This window comes from Micropterus salmoides, unplaced genomic scaffold (genome assembly GCF_014851395.1).
Source record: "Micropterus salmoides isolate LMB-PRFRI ecotype aquatic unplaced genomic scaffold, ASM1485139v1 Ms_hic_scaffold_19, whole genome shotgun sequence".
Lineage (NCBI taxonomy): Eukaryota > Metazoa > Chordata > Actinopteri > Centrarchiformes > Centrarchidae > Micropterus > Micropterus salmoides.
In genome coordinates this window covers 8358705-8374708 of record NW_024041039.1, presented here as the reverse complement: position 1 = coordinate 8374708, position 16004 = coordinate 8358705, and the positions used below count along the sequence as shown (strand labels likewise).

Genomic DNA, 16004 nt, shown 5'->3' with positions numbered 1-16004 from the left:
ACAGCTGACTGTTCTGTAGCCAGGATGTAGCATTAGTGACAAACAAGGAATGTTGTTAATCAGATTTAGAGCCATTTCCGAAAAGGAAGAACACCTCCCTCTCCCCCTTACTCACACTTTCACTTTGATTTCTTTACACCACTTCAAAAGAAAAGTAAGTCATCCTTCTTATTAATCTTGTATTTAATATCCTGACCATCATCTAAAGAGGAAATGTGATTACAGCATTGTGTAAAATAGTATTTGTTTCAACTCTAACCCAATATTAGATGCTGTAAATCTACTGGAGTTTATACCACCTGCTTAAATTAACATTTTTATATTAACAATGAATCAAATGACTGTGTGTAATGTGAAAGGGGTCACTCACAAGTGGTAAACCCAAAGAGAATTATCACCCAACTCTGCAGTTCTACATAGCTGTCCGCAGAATTTTAGTGTCTTAGAGCTCATTGTTTTGGTTTTCTGACTCGCAACTTTACCGTATTGGTCCAGTCTCACTGTTCTCATCAGCACTGTTTCCAGGTGCTACCTGTACAGAAGTGACCGTTAGCAACAAGCTGGTGAACATAGTCGAGCATTTAGCAGCTAAGGAGCCAGACATTCCCCTCAGGAGTTAGTACAGACCAAAAACACAGCTAAAAGAGAGTGAATATTGTAATTACATTCGCTAGGTGGCTAGAAACATGACTCCAAATAAATGCCAATGATGCGCTGCTGGATGTGTAAACATCAACTGTTTGCCAACCATCTTAATGTCAATGTTTACAGCTTGCTTAGACCAAAAATAAACCCTGTTAATTCAGGATTTAAAATAATAGTACAAATTAATTTATGCTTTGATGATTCTATTACATTAATTGTAAAAACCCAGATACCACTATAATGCAGCCTTTAAATTTGGGGGACTGTCAGAGTTTGTGTTTCAATCAGCAGTGTCAACAAAAGACTACTCAGTTCTTTGCAGTCCTTTATTTCTTTGTAGATTCAGCCCAGTGAAAGGGATGAAAGAAAGCTAAAGGTTATTACTTTGAACATAAGTGTTTAAGTCTCTATCCTCCTCGACTTTCTCCACAAGCCAACTTTAAAAACCACTTTGCCAAAATGTTACCTACCAAAACATGACAGTAATTACATAAAGAGGTCAAATTAAAAGATATAGTGGAGTAGGGGACAACGCTTTAATGTTTTAAGCCCAATCCCCACACTCCTGCTGTGAGCGAGACACACACTTTGTACCTCCTGTGTGAAAAGCTGTCCAGCTCCTTTAGGTCTTGCCAGTTCACAACATATTAGAACTGTGTTTTAAGGGTTTTAAAGGGTTACTTTGAAAATGTTAAATTACAGGTTTCTTTTTCAAGACAAAACCCAATTAGACATTTAAAAGGAATAAGTGGGAGGAGAAGAAGGGCACAGCTTTTCATACATTCCTTTTTATTTCTTCCACTTTTTTTATAACACGGTTAAGTAAAGTGTGTTAATGGAAACAGCATGAAGGATGGCATTCGCTTTATAGATTTCCTGAAAACTAAATGCTAATTATCAGACAAAAACGATTACCTCGGCCCGTTAAAAGCACACAACAGTACACAATTAGCCCCGACTTTGGTGGACAACTTTCATTGGCTTGTTACTTTGGTGGTTGGCTCACTTTTATTGTCCTTCGCCTACATTTGACTAATCCACTTGTTGGCTAGTGAGGGAATGCCAAAAACGCCTGGTGATTAATGACACGGATGAATCAGATGGCCATATATGTATGTATTTATACATGTGCTGGTGTTGTTGCATGGTTTGTTGTTGTTGTCCCCAAAGGGGATAATGAGCCCATCACACGTTAGCTCCCTCTCTCTCTCACACACACACACATACACACACACACACACACACACACACACACGCTTGTAATGAATCTCCATCTGTGCATGAAAAAGCCTTTTCCTTAGAAGCAGTGATGTCATTCATGTCAAGGTGCATGTCCCTGTTAGTTAAATAGAACAGACATTTTTTTTCCCACTACACAAGATCTGATTTAACCATCCCTTGTGATATCAAGTCAGGGTATGCGCTTCAGTCGACTCTTGTTAGAACAAAGTATCGAGGGTTGTCACTGCAGTGATTAAATGGATTTTCAGTATGCAAACATCAGAGTTAACTCCTTAAGACAGTTTATTTTTAACAGCCACATAATCTCTATCACAGCACTCTCCAAAAATAAGTCCCTGAAAAATCTCTAATTAACAAAGGAAATGTTACTGTGAAGCACAGATTAAATGTGATCTGGAAAATGATGCGTGATCATGCCGAAATGTCTTTTAAAATGTATGCACCACAAATGTTCTTGTGTTATTAAGTAATTACGATGTTTCATTTACAGTTATTTGAGATGAAAACTCACAGGGCAGTAAGATTTTAAAACTAACCAGAAGTATTAAGTAACTCTAATGGGTGTGGACTGGTATATAATTTGGGGTTTTAACAGTGACATCAATACAGCCGGTGATTTCCAAACGCAACATCAACCTCAAGTAAAACATGTAGCTTACTGGAAGATCTTGCTGCAGGCTTGAAACCTTATCTCTCTTTGCAGCTCATACAGCAACAACAGTAATGGACTAACCCTACAAAGGCACAGTTTACATTGTACACAGCCTTCCACATAATAGAAAGAAACACACAAACACACAAACACACCACGGCTTGCTGGTGGCTTTTGACAAGCCGCAACTGCCACCACAGCTATACTTATGAACATCATTAACTACTAAATCAAAAGGAACACACCAGTGTGTTAGCAAGTTTTAGCTTCTCAACTAATCATGTGGACTTTATAGGAGTGCAGGTGGCTCAGTCAGTGGAGTGCCCGCCCCATGTGGAAGGCTTAGTCCTTATAACTGCAGACTTGAACCTGGGGCCCTTTGCAGCACGTCTTCCCCTCTCTCTAAAAAGCCCCCAAAAATATCTAAAATTACATTTTACATATTTGCTAAACAACAGAACGATAGAAATATAATGAAAATAAATTGATAGTGACAAACTCTTGACAAACTGTTGGTGGTTGAGCATTGTGGGTAATGCAGGTTTTAACAAGGAAGACAATACCTCTGGTTCTGCTACATAGAATTTGATCCCTTTTTTAAAAACTGTCCATTATGTGTGTGACACTGTTAGGATAGGCGAGCAAAGCTGAATCAGTGGAGTTGTCTTTTAAGCCACATACAGTGTTTGAGACATGGTTGGTTGGTAAAGGAAGAGATCATTAGTGGGATCAATTGTTTATATTGTGTTATACATTTGTTTTAATGCCCAAAAATGCCCAAGTAAATGTGCTCCACCCTATGCACACAGCCAGCTGAAACGTTGAACTTAACTGCATTTACTTTAGGAGACGCAATCCTCAGATTTGTTTATTTACTACCTTTGTTCCGTTTCACATAGCCTGCTTTTTTCCCCCTTCAGACCTTTAAGCGTGCATAAAAATGGTTATTATTTTCTAATCATATTGTTTCTTCTTGTTCCACTGTTGTGGCTCGGACTGGAACAGATTCCCTGCCAGTGATGGTAAAAAAAATAAATAAATAAAAGTCCATTTTGCTAATGCTGTAATGGTTGCACAATGGGGGTTGCATTTCACTTATTTTATGAGTGGTGGAGAGCTCAGGGCTCTGTGCTTCTGGCTGAGATGTGTGTGAGATATTGTGTGTATTTATGTGAGTGCGTGTGTGTGTGTGTGCACGCGCGAGCGGGAATTTGGCTTGTAAAATGTGAGAATCTCAGCGCTCATTGTTTCCTGGTAAAGATATCAGTACCAAACCATCGTGCAATTCCCCTGGTATTTTACCTTTAGCTCATCTTTGACTTCATCTCTTTTGTGGGCCATCGGGCAGAGGAGGTTACCGTCTCCTCATGTAAGGGGAATTATTTCTAAGCTGTCTCTCTGTCCATTAAAGAGATTTCAACTTGTTCTCCTCTTTGGAAATTAAAGAAAGGGCCTCTGAGTGTTTGTTAAAGTCAGATTATTCTCTCAGAGGTGCATCAATACTCCATTTTGTTATTGGGAGCTTTTGTTTCTCTGTACATGTTCGATGTGCTGCCTTCCACTATGATGTAAAACTTTGCAGAATGATCTGCAGAGTTTTACATCATAGGGAGTATGACAGGGAGTATGAGCAAGTTTCTCCTCACAGGTTTAGGTAATTAATGTTATTTTGAGCAGCACGTGTTCCTCAGAAGATCCAGCAATAGCTCCTGTTACGTGTTAGTGTGTTTAATTTGGATGTGTTTGTTTGGCTTTGGTTATGGGACGTCGGGCCCCAGCCATTATTGGCCTAACACAACAGGCTGTTTTCCCTCAGGAGATAATGCCAGGCTAATACTGTAGCAACTGATTGCTGTCAAACAGACCTGGGATCAGACAGTAACTGAAAATAACGTTGGTTTTAACCTCCTTAAGTCACCAGATGGGTGGGGTTTACCACATCAGGACAATTTGGATAGTATTTGGTCAACTGGAAAATGCTTTTCTGATTGCCTGCAAACTACTTTGTCTGGTGCTAAATGACAAACCTCACTCATCTAGTTGTCCCTGCTAGTTAAGAGAGTTGTTTTTCAAATACCACGTGATCCAGGCTCAGTGTCAGTCACTGCTGGTGTGAGTGAACTTTATTGTTGGCAGTTTTCAAATGTAAACCACATGCACATTTATTGTAGTGAGGAAATCATGTAAAGCAGTGGTCTTGTAGAAACTGCTGAGACTCGATCAGACCTCAGAGGTGACTTGGACACAGTGCAGAGAGTCTGAGTCAACATATTAGATTAGATAGGGTTTAGTTTACTGTCTGCTATTTGATATTCTCGCCAGGAGGCTTGATTTTTTCTTTCTCCATTCATTTTGATGTTTTTTCCTTGGTTGTTTTAATCTGAAACAGTTCTTTTGCAAGTATGGCTACGCACAAGTAGGGTTTTGAAAATTATGCAAATAGTTATTGTAAATTACATTCTGGACAGTACATTACACAGCTCCTCATAAGGATTTCATCAATAACTGTCCAATTGCCATTAGCAGGAATAGTTTGACATTTTGGGAAATCTACTTATCTGCTTTCTTCACAGATGAGACTTAGATGAGAAGATCAATACAACTTTCGTAATTGTTTAATAAATATGAAGCTACAGCCAGCAGCCACTTATCTTAGCATAAACACTGGAAACAGGGGGAAACCACTAGCATGGCTCTGTCCAAAGGTGAAAACATTTGTTTACAAGGACCTCATAAGCTCACTAATTAAAAACTTTATATACTTTTTGTTTAATCCTTAGAAAAAGTAAAAGTGTAAAAACAAGTTGTGTTTTTTTCCCCTACAAAATAGCCCATCACATAACTCCCTGTAAAACTGCAAGTTTTCGTTTTTACACTTTGGTTTTTGTATGGGTTAAACAACAGTGATATAATTTGATAATCAGTGAGCTTAAGATGTTCAGATAGGTGGACTTTATTACCTTTGGACAGAGCTGGGCTATCTATCCTCCCCTCATTATTTATGCTAAGCTAAGTTAAGGGGGCTGCTGGCTCCAGCTTCATATTAAACAGGCAGATATGAGAGAAGTATCAATTTTATTCCCTAAAGTAAAACCTCTTGTTTTTGTTTTTTTCTGAGTATATCTGATATAAATTCTCTTGTACTTTTTGTGTGTGTGTTGTTTGATCAAACACAGCAGTGCTCTTTGTGAAAGTGTAACCTTTAACTCTAATGCATGCTGAGTTTTATTTCAAGCAAACCTTCAGCAAAGTTACTTGTATTGAATAATAACTTGCTTTAACCAATTCAAATGCTTTTACATGTACACATCAGTGTAAATGACTAATGAGTAGGAGTATTTTCCATTTTTATAATCTTCAACTGAAGTGAAAGAACTCCCAATCATAAATTGAGAACGTTGTTCTGATCTGCTGGAGTCTCTGGTTACACCTTTACAGGAGACGAGTCTGTGGGTGGGACAGTGTGAGTAAGAAATTACTACATGTGGGAGTCTTGGTAGGAGTGTTTATTTCCACTTACCGGACAATGCCGTCTCAAAATCTGTGATTTAATGCTTTATTATGACAGTGGCAGAGGGGCTACATCCATTATGGTTGTGAGTCAGGGATGGGGAGGACGGGTCAGTCTGTGGGCAGAGGCCAGACAGACTCTGCCTACAGCTGAGGAGTGGCTGGGTAAACCTAAATCACTTTTTTAGATTTATTTTTGGATAGTCGTTTAAGGATTTTACAATTCATCACATAGACAAACTGCTTTCCAGCCACAGTACTTTGTCTCAGTCTTGTCCTCTCCTTTTAGCCACCTCTGCTGTGGAAGAAACCTGTAACTCCTTTCTTCTATTCTTATACTTAAACAGAAAGTTAAAATGGTGGTTATCTACACTACCTGTATAATGAAATAAATAAGAAACTAGCCACAGATACAATGCAGATACATGCTTTTTATTCCAACTACTGAAGTATTCCTGTCCTTCAGCGAAGCCAAGAAGAGGACATGCAAGTTAAAAACGAAATGATGTTCTATATTTTCCTCCCTGTCTGCACTTTCTCATAAAGAGGCGCATCATGATTTAGTTTTACTCTGAGCTGTCTGTAAAGAGATTTTCTACCATGCATCAGTGCCAAGGCTGAAATCACATTAAACTGTCTGACTTGTTTTGGACATATTGTTATGGCAAGGCAAGTTGGATTTATGTTCCATTGTATCCTTTAAATTCACTTTGTTATACGAAGGGTCTTTTGTATTTGCATTTAACATTGAACTTTAAAACAGCCAAAAGAGTCGCTTTGTGCTCAGAACCTGGATATTTTAACAGATACTTTGTTTTATGTGGGGATTAAACCTGTGACTCTCCAGTTTTAGGACACTTTCTTAAACTCTGGACCACCATGTTACCATGTTATGTCACCTCCTGATTTTATCTGACGGATACTGAAGCTCCAGTATCTTTTTCTATTTTAGGAAAAGTCTAATCTCTCTCTTTGCTCTCTACAGATAATGTAGTATCTGCCTGTGCTGACAGCTGCGACAGCCGTGATAATTACCATGATAATTTCTCCACTGCAAAAAAAAAAACCTAATGTTGTCTACCTAATGTTATATTTAGTTGTAAAGATTTTGATTTTCAAGGATAGATAAGTTACTGTATCCTTCGTGTGGGGGGAAATAATTGCAATGAGGTCTCATTTGTTTCAGTAACAATGTTCAAACCAGAAAGAGGCTGTTGCCTTCATATGATGAAAATGATCCAAACAAAGTCCTAAAAAGACAGTTAATCTGGTGATGTTAGCTCACCAGCTGGCAGATTTTTCACATTTTCATCTTTTAATTTAATTACTGGGATTTAGAAATTAATGTTCATAACTGTCAGCGATGACAGATGCTCTCTGGTATCGGTAAAGTAAAAAACCCACAAAGGACTGAAAATAGATTATTTTCTGACCTGCGTCTCATTTTCCTTACCACATATTGGATTTGTTATTCGTGCTGAAACAAGTTTAAACTCCTGTGTTATTTCCAGAGAGAGAGAGATATTAGCCAGAAAATGACAAAGAGTATAAAATTCAAGTAGTATGAGTACGCTGCCACGATGGCTGAGTGTATTTTTAGCAATGTGGCTCTAGGGATGCTCGGTCTGTCCACTACTTTAGTCCAGACTGAAACAGATATTGGATGTATTGGCACAAAATGTTGTTTAGACTTTCATGGTTCCCAGTGGTTGAATTATAATGCCTTTGGTGATTGCCTGATTTTCCATCTAGCCACCATGAGGTTCAAATTTCATTTAGTCCAATACTGAATACCTGCAAAGCTAACAACATTCCCATCACCCACAGCTGTACTTTGCGTTTAGTGCTAATTATAGCAAATGTTAGCATGCTAACACACTAAGATGGTGAACATGGTAAACATTACAAGTGCTAAACATCTGCATGTTAGCATTGTCACTGTGAGCATTTTAGCATGCTGACATTAGCATTCAGTTCAAACAGCCGGCTCACAGAGCTGGAAGCTGGACTGTAGTGTGATTAGTGTCCACTGATCTATGAAAGTCAAATTGTCCAGGAAAGTAGTGTCACTGACAGATAATTAAAGTACGATGTATGTATGTCGTTATAAGGTGGAATGTCAAAGAATTAAAACAGAATGATGGTGACAGTTTTTGGAGCAGAGCAGTCTGACTAGTTAATAATAATAATAATAATGACAACACAAAGGCACATATGGATGTACGGTATTGCACTCACAGAGGAAAAAAAGAGATTGCCATGCAGTTAATCTGTTTAGAGCATGTTCAATGAAAAGTCCTGGTGATTCATTCGAATATGAGATCCAGTTGTACACCATTCATGACATCAGTGGTTTGGCTTTGTTACCATCTACACTTTGTTCAGGTCTGTCTGATTGCTCTTTATAAGTTTGGAAAAAATCTGTCTCCAAGCAACATTTTTGATGTTCAAAATACAGCTTTTTTGAGTCAAGCATTTGGGATGAGGAAAGAGTCAGAGAAATTGTCCTTGTGTACATGCAACTGTGGATCATACTGCCTCAGATCGTCTGATAGGATTTGGCAAGTGAAGGGTGGAAACTGTGCCTTTTCCTTCTGGCTGCGTCTTATTTTCCACCACCTTCTTGCCCCCGTACCTGCCCTTAATGAGATCTCCTGTGTCAGATTCAGAACACTAACGGACATAATGGTAATTGCTTGAGAGGCCTTGGGTGAAAAACGCATTGGAGAAAGGTTTTCACATGCAGTTTCCTACTTGGGAATTGCTTGATTTTCTCTTTTTTTGTCTTTTTTACGAAACAGGTGTTTGAGCACCCACAAAGTTTACTCATCACTTGCGAGATAAGGGAAATCAAGAGCTCCTTGTGTTTTTTTCAAATACTTGAAACATTTTCAACAACAGTTGGCTCAGGTACGCTGCTGGGCCACTGTTCACAGCAAAGGATTCTGGTGCTGCTCAACACACACCTACTCTAACGCTCTCAACCCACCATCTTTTTGGCAAAGTTTGTGCTCCCCCAAATTCCTTTAGACTTCAAATATATGTTAGGCAGCTCCAAAGCCAAGAACCATTACTGCTGTCAGAGAGAAGGCCATTTTCCAACTATAGAGTAGAATTGACTGACTAATATATCATGAGTAAAGATCTGGGGAATGGAGGAGGAAAGAATCCCAATGTCCCATTACTGTGAATGAGATTTGGCTTCTTTGAAACTTAATCAAGTTTTAACCTGTCTTCAGCCAAAAATCAATTAGAAAAATTAACCTCTAGGTTGCGCTTCAGTGCAGAGCTGCTCACATCCTCGCTACAGTAGCCTAAACAAAGAAAGGCACCGGCTGACGAGAGCTTGAGAAACAAAGAAATGTTTTGAGCAAAATGGGCAAGTGACCTATGAGTCCAATTTGTAGGTTAGTTTGGCATAATCTCAGATTCAGCTGAATGCAGCCTTTGTTAAAACACAGTGAAACTAGAAAGAAGGAAAAGGACCAAAAATGAAATAAAAAACGCTACAAGTTCAGTAATCTTAGGATGTATCTGTCGTGTTATGTGAAACCTGAATTGAGTAAAAAAATGTTAATGTATTGCACTATGCCAACATGTTGCTGTTTTGCTCATTGCAGTGGCTGATCGGAGACAGAGACAGTCACTGTGGGGTCATCTGCTCACGGACGCAGGGGAAGCCGGTGTGTGGCTCGGACGGGCGGAGCTATGACACCGGCTGTGAACTGCAGAGGGCGCGCTGCAAGGACAAAACACTGACATTGGCATACCGTGGCCGGTGTCGAGGTGAGAACTGAACTCAGTTACACTCGATGTATGCTACGAAAATCTTCCTGAATACACTTAAAACCTTTTTTGCAATGAGGACTCTCTCACGGTGCTTTCACAGAAACTCAGATTTCAGACTCATCTGGCACTTTTTGAATGCAAGAAACTATTGCATTCACGTTAAATGTTCATGATGTGCATGTTTGCACGTTCTTTGTTGTATTTCCACACAATCTTGTTAGCAGCTGGCACTGGAAGTCTTATACGTTGGCGTTTCCATGAATTCACCAACATGGGTTTTCTAAATAGTCTATGCTTACAACTACATTACTGCTTGACAGTAATATAACTTTGAGGGATAAACAGATCATCTAGTCGTTACATTTTCACAACATACTGAAAAGTGTGGAAAAGATGCTTCCAAGTAGGGGTAAACGATATGGATTAAATACTTTATCATGGTATATACACTGCTCCAAAAAATAAAGGACAACACTTAAACGACACAATGTAACTCCAATCACACTCCTGTGAAATCAAACTGTCCACTTAGGAAGCAACACTGATTGACAATCAATTTCACATGCTGTTTTGCAAATGGAAAAGACAACAGGGGGAAATTATAGGCAATTAGCAAGACACCCCCAATAAAGGAGTGGTTCTGCAGGTGGTGACCACAGACCACTTCTCAGTTCCTATGCTTCCTGGCTGATGTTTTGGTCACTTTTGAATGCCGGCGGTGCTTTCACTCTAGTGGTAGCATGAGACAGAGTCTACAACCCACACAAGTGGCTCAGGTAGTGCAGCTCATCCAGGATGGCACATCAATGCGAGCTGTGGCAAGAAGGTTTGCTGTGTCTGTCAGCTTAGTGTCCAGAGCATGGAGGCACTACCAGGAGACAGGCCAATACATGAGGAGACGTGGAGGAGGCCGTAGGAGGGCAACAACCAGGACCGCTACCTCCGCCTTTGTGCAAGGAGGAGCAGGAGGAGCACTGCCAGAGCCCTGCAAAATGACCTCCAGCAGGCCACAAATGTGCATGTGTCTGCTCAAACGGTCAGAAACAGACTCCATGAGGGTGGTATGAGGGCCCAACGTCCACAGGTGGGGGTTGTGCTTTCAGCCCAACACCGTGCAGGATGTTTGGGCATTTGCCAGAGAACACCAAGATTGGCAAATTCGCCACTGGCTTCCTGTGCTCTTCACAGATGAAAGCAGGTTCACACTGAGCACATGTGACAGACGTGACAGAGTCTGGAGACGCCGTGGAGAACGTTCTGCTGCCTGCAACATCCTCCAGCATGACCGGTTTGGAGGTGGGTCAGTAATGGTGTGGGGTGGCATTTCTTTGGGGGGCCGCACAGCCCTCCATGTGCTCGCCAGAGGCAGCCTGACTGCCATTAAGTACCGAGATGAGATCCTCAGACCCCTTGTGAGACCATATGCTGGTGCGGTTGGCCCTGGGTTCCTCCTAACGCAAGACAATGCTAGACCTCATGTGGGTCAGCAGTTCCTGCAAGAGGAAGACATTGATTGCTATGGACTGGCCTGCCCGTTCCCCAGACCTGAATCCAACTGAGCACATCTGGGACATCATGTCTCGCTCCATCCACCAACGTCACGTTGCACCACAGACAGTCCAGGAGTTGGCGGATGCTTTAGTCCAGGTCTGGGAGGGATGCTTTAGTCCAGGTCTGGGAGGAGATCCCTCAGGAGACCATCCGCCACCTCATCAGGAGCATGCCGTGTTGTAGGGAGGTCATACAGGCACGTGGAGGCCACACACACTACTGAGCCTCATTTTGACTTGTTTTAAGGACATTACATCAAAGTTGGATCGGCCTGTAGTGTGGTTTTCCACTTTGATTTTGAGTGTGACTCCAAATCCAGACCTCCATGGGTTGATAAATTTGATTTCCATTGATAATTTTTGTGGGATTTTGTCGTCAACACATTCAACTATGTAAAGAAAGGAGTATTTAATGAGATTATTTCATTCATTCAGATCTAGGATGTGTTATTTTAGTGTTCCCTTTATTTTTTTGAGCAGTGTATAATTTTGTATCACAATATCATTGTGATAATACATTTTCTGGAGAATCAATTGGCTAATCCAGCAAATGAAATGATGGTCATAGCACATCATTACATTCATGCATCAATCATATAAAGAAACACTATTACCATTAAAGCACTCATGCTCACTTAAAATGGTCCATACAATACATCCAGAGTTATTAAAGGGATAGCTACATGGCATAAACGATATGCTAAAGTCTCTGACGGTAGACAAATGTTTGTCTCACTGTCACTTGCTCACTGGCAAAAAACATGTGGTATGATATTCAATATAATCGCCACTGTTGCCATGCTGAAGACATCTGCCTGAAACATCCGTGCATGAATCAAGTACCATCCTACTCGTACTTTTTGACACTCCATACAAAAACAACATCGACAGTACTGTTAGGTATACAAACGACATGTTAATGGCCTGAAGTATGATCTCTGTGTGTGACTTTTTTGTCTTGTCTAAAATATCAAGTACATTATATTTCATGTATTTAACAATCATCAGTGGACACAGACAGCAATAATTCTTCATTAAGGTTTAGTAAATTAAACAGCGCTTTCACCCTTTTGTCAGGTAAAAACTGGGGGAAAATTGATCAGTTGCCGGTGGCTTCAGCACCAACTTCCACATCTGAGGGGAGCGACCTGGAGCTCAAAGGTAAGGACCAGGAAACCTCAGACAGTGATCCCCTCTGAATTTCATCAACAGTCCTACAAATAAGGGATTTTAATGAGAAAGGCTCAAATGGTAGATAGTTCTGTGTTGCCAGGTTTCAAAGCCAGCGCTAAATTTTCACCTAAAATGCTAGAATAATTTTGTACCCAATTGTAACCTAATCTTCCCTTGGAGACTATATGTTGTAAACATACTGTAGAAAGCAAAATAATTGACTTTACTTGAGACTTACCAAGCATGTTTAAGATGTCGCACCCAAAGTGAACACCAGACAGTTTGGGAAAAGTGGAGCTGAATGAAAAGATGTCTTTCATTTTCCGCCTTTCTGTAAGCGTGTAAGTTTTTACAGACCAGATCACACACTTCCTCAGTTTTTGGATGCCAGCCACTCAACAACAGCAGAGATTGATAGGTCTAGAGTCAAGGTTGGGACTTGGCATTCCCCCTCCTCCCCCACCCACCCCACCCCACCCTTTTTTTCAGCCCCACTGTCCATTAGGAAAACAGCAGTCCCAACCAAATCCATTTTTGGAGAGATTTTTGTTCCCTCTGTATGGTAATACGTGGTTTTGTTTCATAATATCAGTGGTGTGCCAAAAAAAAGGAAAGCTGGGTAAAGCTCTCACAGTCCTTGCAGATGCGGCAGGCCTGTTTTGTTGTAATGAAACTGCTGCTTTATTTAAGCAGGCAGTTCATGAACCAATCCTTGTTTACAATGGTCTGGCGAAGGCTTATTTAGGTGCGTGAGATTGAGATTAAACACAGATAAACAGATACACTGGACTACAAGACATATAAATTGCTAACAGGTACAACAAACAACCACAAACAACAACAAACACATAACTATGGCTATTTCAACAGGCAGAACATTATTTAGCTGTGAATAAACAACATGGGCAGGATCAACACACCATGGACAAGCTCATTATTCAAAATCTCCTAAATGAAGATGATAAAGTGAATCTTTCTTCAGCCAGGGTGTTTAAAAGGGGTTTTGCAGTCAATCAAACGCAAAACCTGCATTTGTAAATGGCGAGTGTACATTCTTGCAACAGTACCTCATTGCCTTACAAAATAAATAAAATACAGAAACAAGCCTTTGCATTTATAGCTGCCTAGTGCTAACAAGAACAGACCATCATGAAACAAGACATGATGAACAAACTGCTAACTGCCTCTGATCATGAAGTTGTTTTTACGTTTAAATCAGACTTGAGGTCTTCAGTATGACACACGAGAACTACAATGTTTAATGAGTCCTATTTCTAAAGTAAGACTAAATATATTCCACGTTTATAAATTCATGTAACCATGTCTGTCCTTCTCGCTGACATCATCATCCAATTCTGGCTCTGTCAGTCTTTTACTCTGCAGGAGACAACATGTCTGTCTCCTCTCAGGTCCAGAGACGACTTTTGTTTATCCAGGGAGAATGTTTGCCAAAAGTGGAGGACTGCGGTCGCGCTGGTCAGCTCCCTGGTGTGAACGTGTACACACGAATAGTTGAACATGAAGCTCAACTCCACATGAGCTGAGTGCAATAAAAACAGTAGTTTCTGATGGGATCTTGAACCAGTGGACTACGTGGTGTGGAGCCCACTTCATTCTCTGACCTTTCAGTCACTTCCATCTCTGTCCCCTGAGAGCAGGTCTAAGCTCAGTTTCCATTCCACATTTCAAAATATCAGTGTTGAGTACATGACGCACTCCTCAGCACTAACAATGTGGTGCTCATAGTCTACTTCTGGCAATGGTAATGGTCAGTGTTGAGGAATGTGTTGTGTTAGCATTTTTTGAATGGTGTAATAAAATGTCTGACTTGGGCTTGATGTCTCTGCAGTGCAAAAGGTTTTTGAAATATTTTTTTTCAGAATTGAGAACAACCATCACTGCAGCTTGTCCTGTGCTAAAAACGTGTTAAAGGCTGCTTGTCAACAGGAAAGAAAAACAGCAGTAGTAACTCCAAGGTTGAAAAAATGGCTGATTGGAAAGAAACAGTGCAGAAAATGTTTTCCCTGTGCATCTATGAAAAAGATGTCCTTAAGGAAGGCACTTAAATGTCAGACGCAGTCAGCAGCCAACAGTAGTAAACTGTAGTTCTACTGGTCAGCTCCCAGGTGTGAACAGGGTGTTGCTGACAAAAAACATGCGTCTTCAGTAAAAAAAAAAGTAGTGTGGGAGGTATGTTTGCAGTGTATAAGAGCAGACTGTCCTGTCAATCTGTTACAGATGCAGGTCAGTCCAAGTGTCGTGTTGAGAGGAACCAGGCTTTGGAAGAAGCCAGGAGACCTCAAGAGTCCATGTTTATCCCAGAATGCAATGATGATGGAACATTTGCCCAGGTCGGTCTCCACAGATTTCTTTTTCTTCATGTTTTTCCTCTTCATCTTATGTTTCTTTTTTACTATGAACCATGTCCTTTTCGTCACACAAGGGATCAGTTTCACTTCACTGACAGATATTGTATTGTGTAAATGTACTCTTGGCCTTATGCTGTATTTACACTCACAATACACTGAACCAAATGATGTATATTACAAAGTTATTGTCATTTTTTGGTGTGATTTACCTTTATGCCTTTGCAGGTCCAATGCCATACTCCAACAGGTTACTGCTGGTGTGTCACCAGTGACGGCAAGCCAGTGAGTGGCTCTTCTGTACACAACAGGACCCCGGTGTGTTCAGGTACTGGGGGGAAACCAGCCTGGCAACCTGTGGATGAAATGTTCGGTGTTTTTCAAAAGAATCTTAAAACGTTTGTCCTGTACGAGGTTTCTAGCGTGAAAGACTCTGCTGCCAACACAGCTTGCATCTGTCCTGCCTTAGTACTATGCACATTAGTGATTAGAGTCTGTTTTTGTGCAACCAGAGCAGCTCTACTTCAGAGTAATGTTTAACAGGTTGTATGACTAAAAGTAGAAGGGTAAGAGGTTTCCCGACAATTCTTTATTAGGGTGGAGAAGCAGCATTTGTAGGATCTTGGAGCCAAGAGTGAATGGAAGCCAAGTCTCTGTGGTTTGGGCCAATTAACTTTAGGTATCGGAATTAGATTTTTTTTTATTATCATTAAAAGCAACTAGCAATAGTTCTTATTCATAGGCTTCAGTTCCTTATCAATGGAAACATTGAGAATTGAAACATTATATTAGAATACTGGCAGCTGCATTCCTTAGGTAGAACTTAAATTGAGTAAATTATCAGTAAACTGACCCTATAGTTGACTTTTAGGAAGCCCGGCTGCGCTGATGAAGGTTAGAGTGAACACAGCCTTTTGGTTGCAGTTAAATAGATTCTGTCATGCCATACTATGGGCACATGTGTATTACATGTCATGTAGCGTATAGCAGGTGCAAGGTCAACGAGAAGGCTAATGGCCATACATCCAGGGGCCTCACAGCCCTCCCCCTTGTCTAACTGCTCTCAGCAAGCCAGAG

At 40.5% G+C, this 16004-nt stretch overlaps 1 protein-coding gene across 12 annotated transcripts in view; it reads left to right on the top strand.

Moving 5' to 3' along the window:
• Positions 1 to 16004, top strand: part of smoc1 (SPARC related modular calcium binding 1) — a 56286-nt gene that overhangs the window by 7082 nt on the left and 33200 nt on the right. For all 12 annotated transcript variants that reach the window (XM_038728680.1, XM_038728678.1, XM_038728676.1 and 9 more), the window contains exons 2-5: positions 9670 to 9835; positions 12466 to 12549; positions 14800 to 14912; positions 15156 to 15255. In XM_038728680.1, the coding sequence (XP_038584608.1) occupies positions 9670 to 9835; positions 12466 to 12549; positions 14800 to 14912; positions 15156 to 15255 (463 nt within the window). The remainder of the gene's footprint in view (positions 1 to 9669; positions 9836 to 12465; positions 12550 to 14799; positions 14913 to 15155; positions 15256 to 16004) is intronic.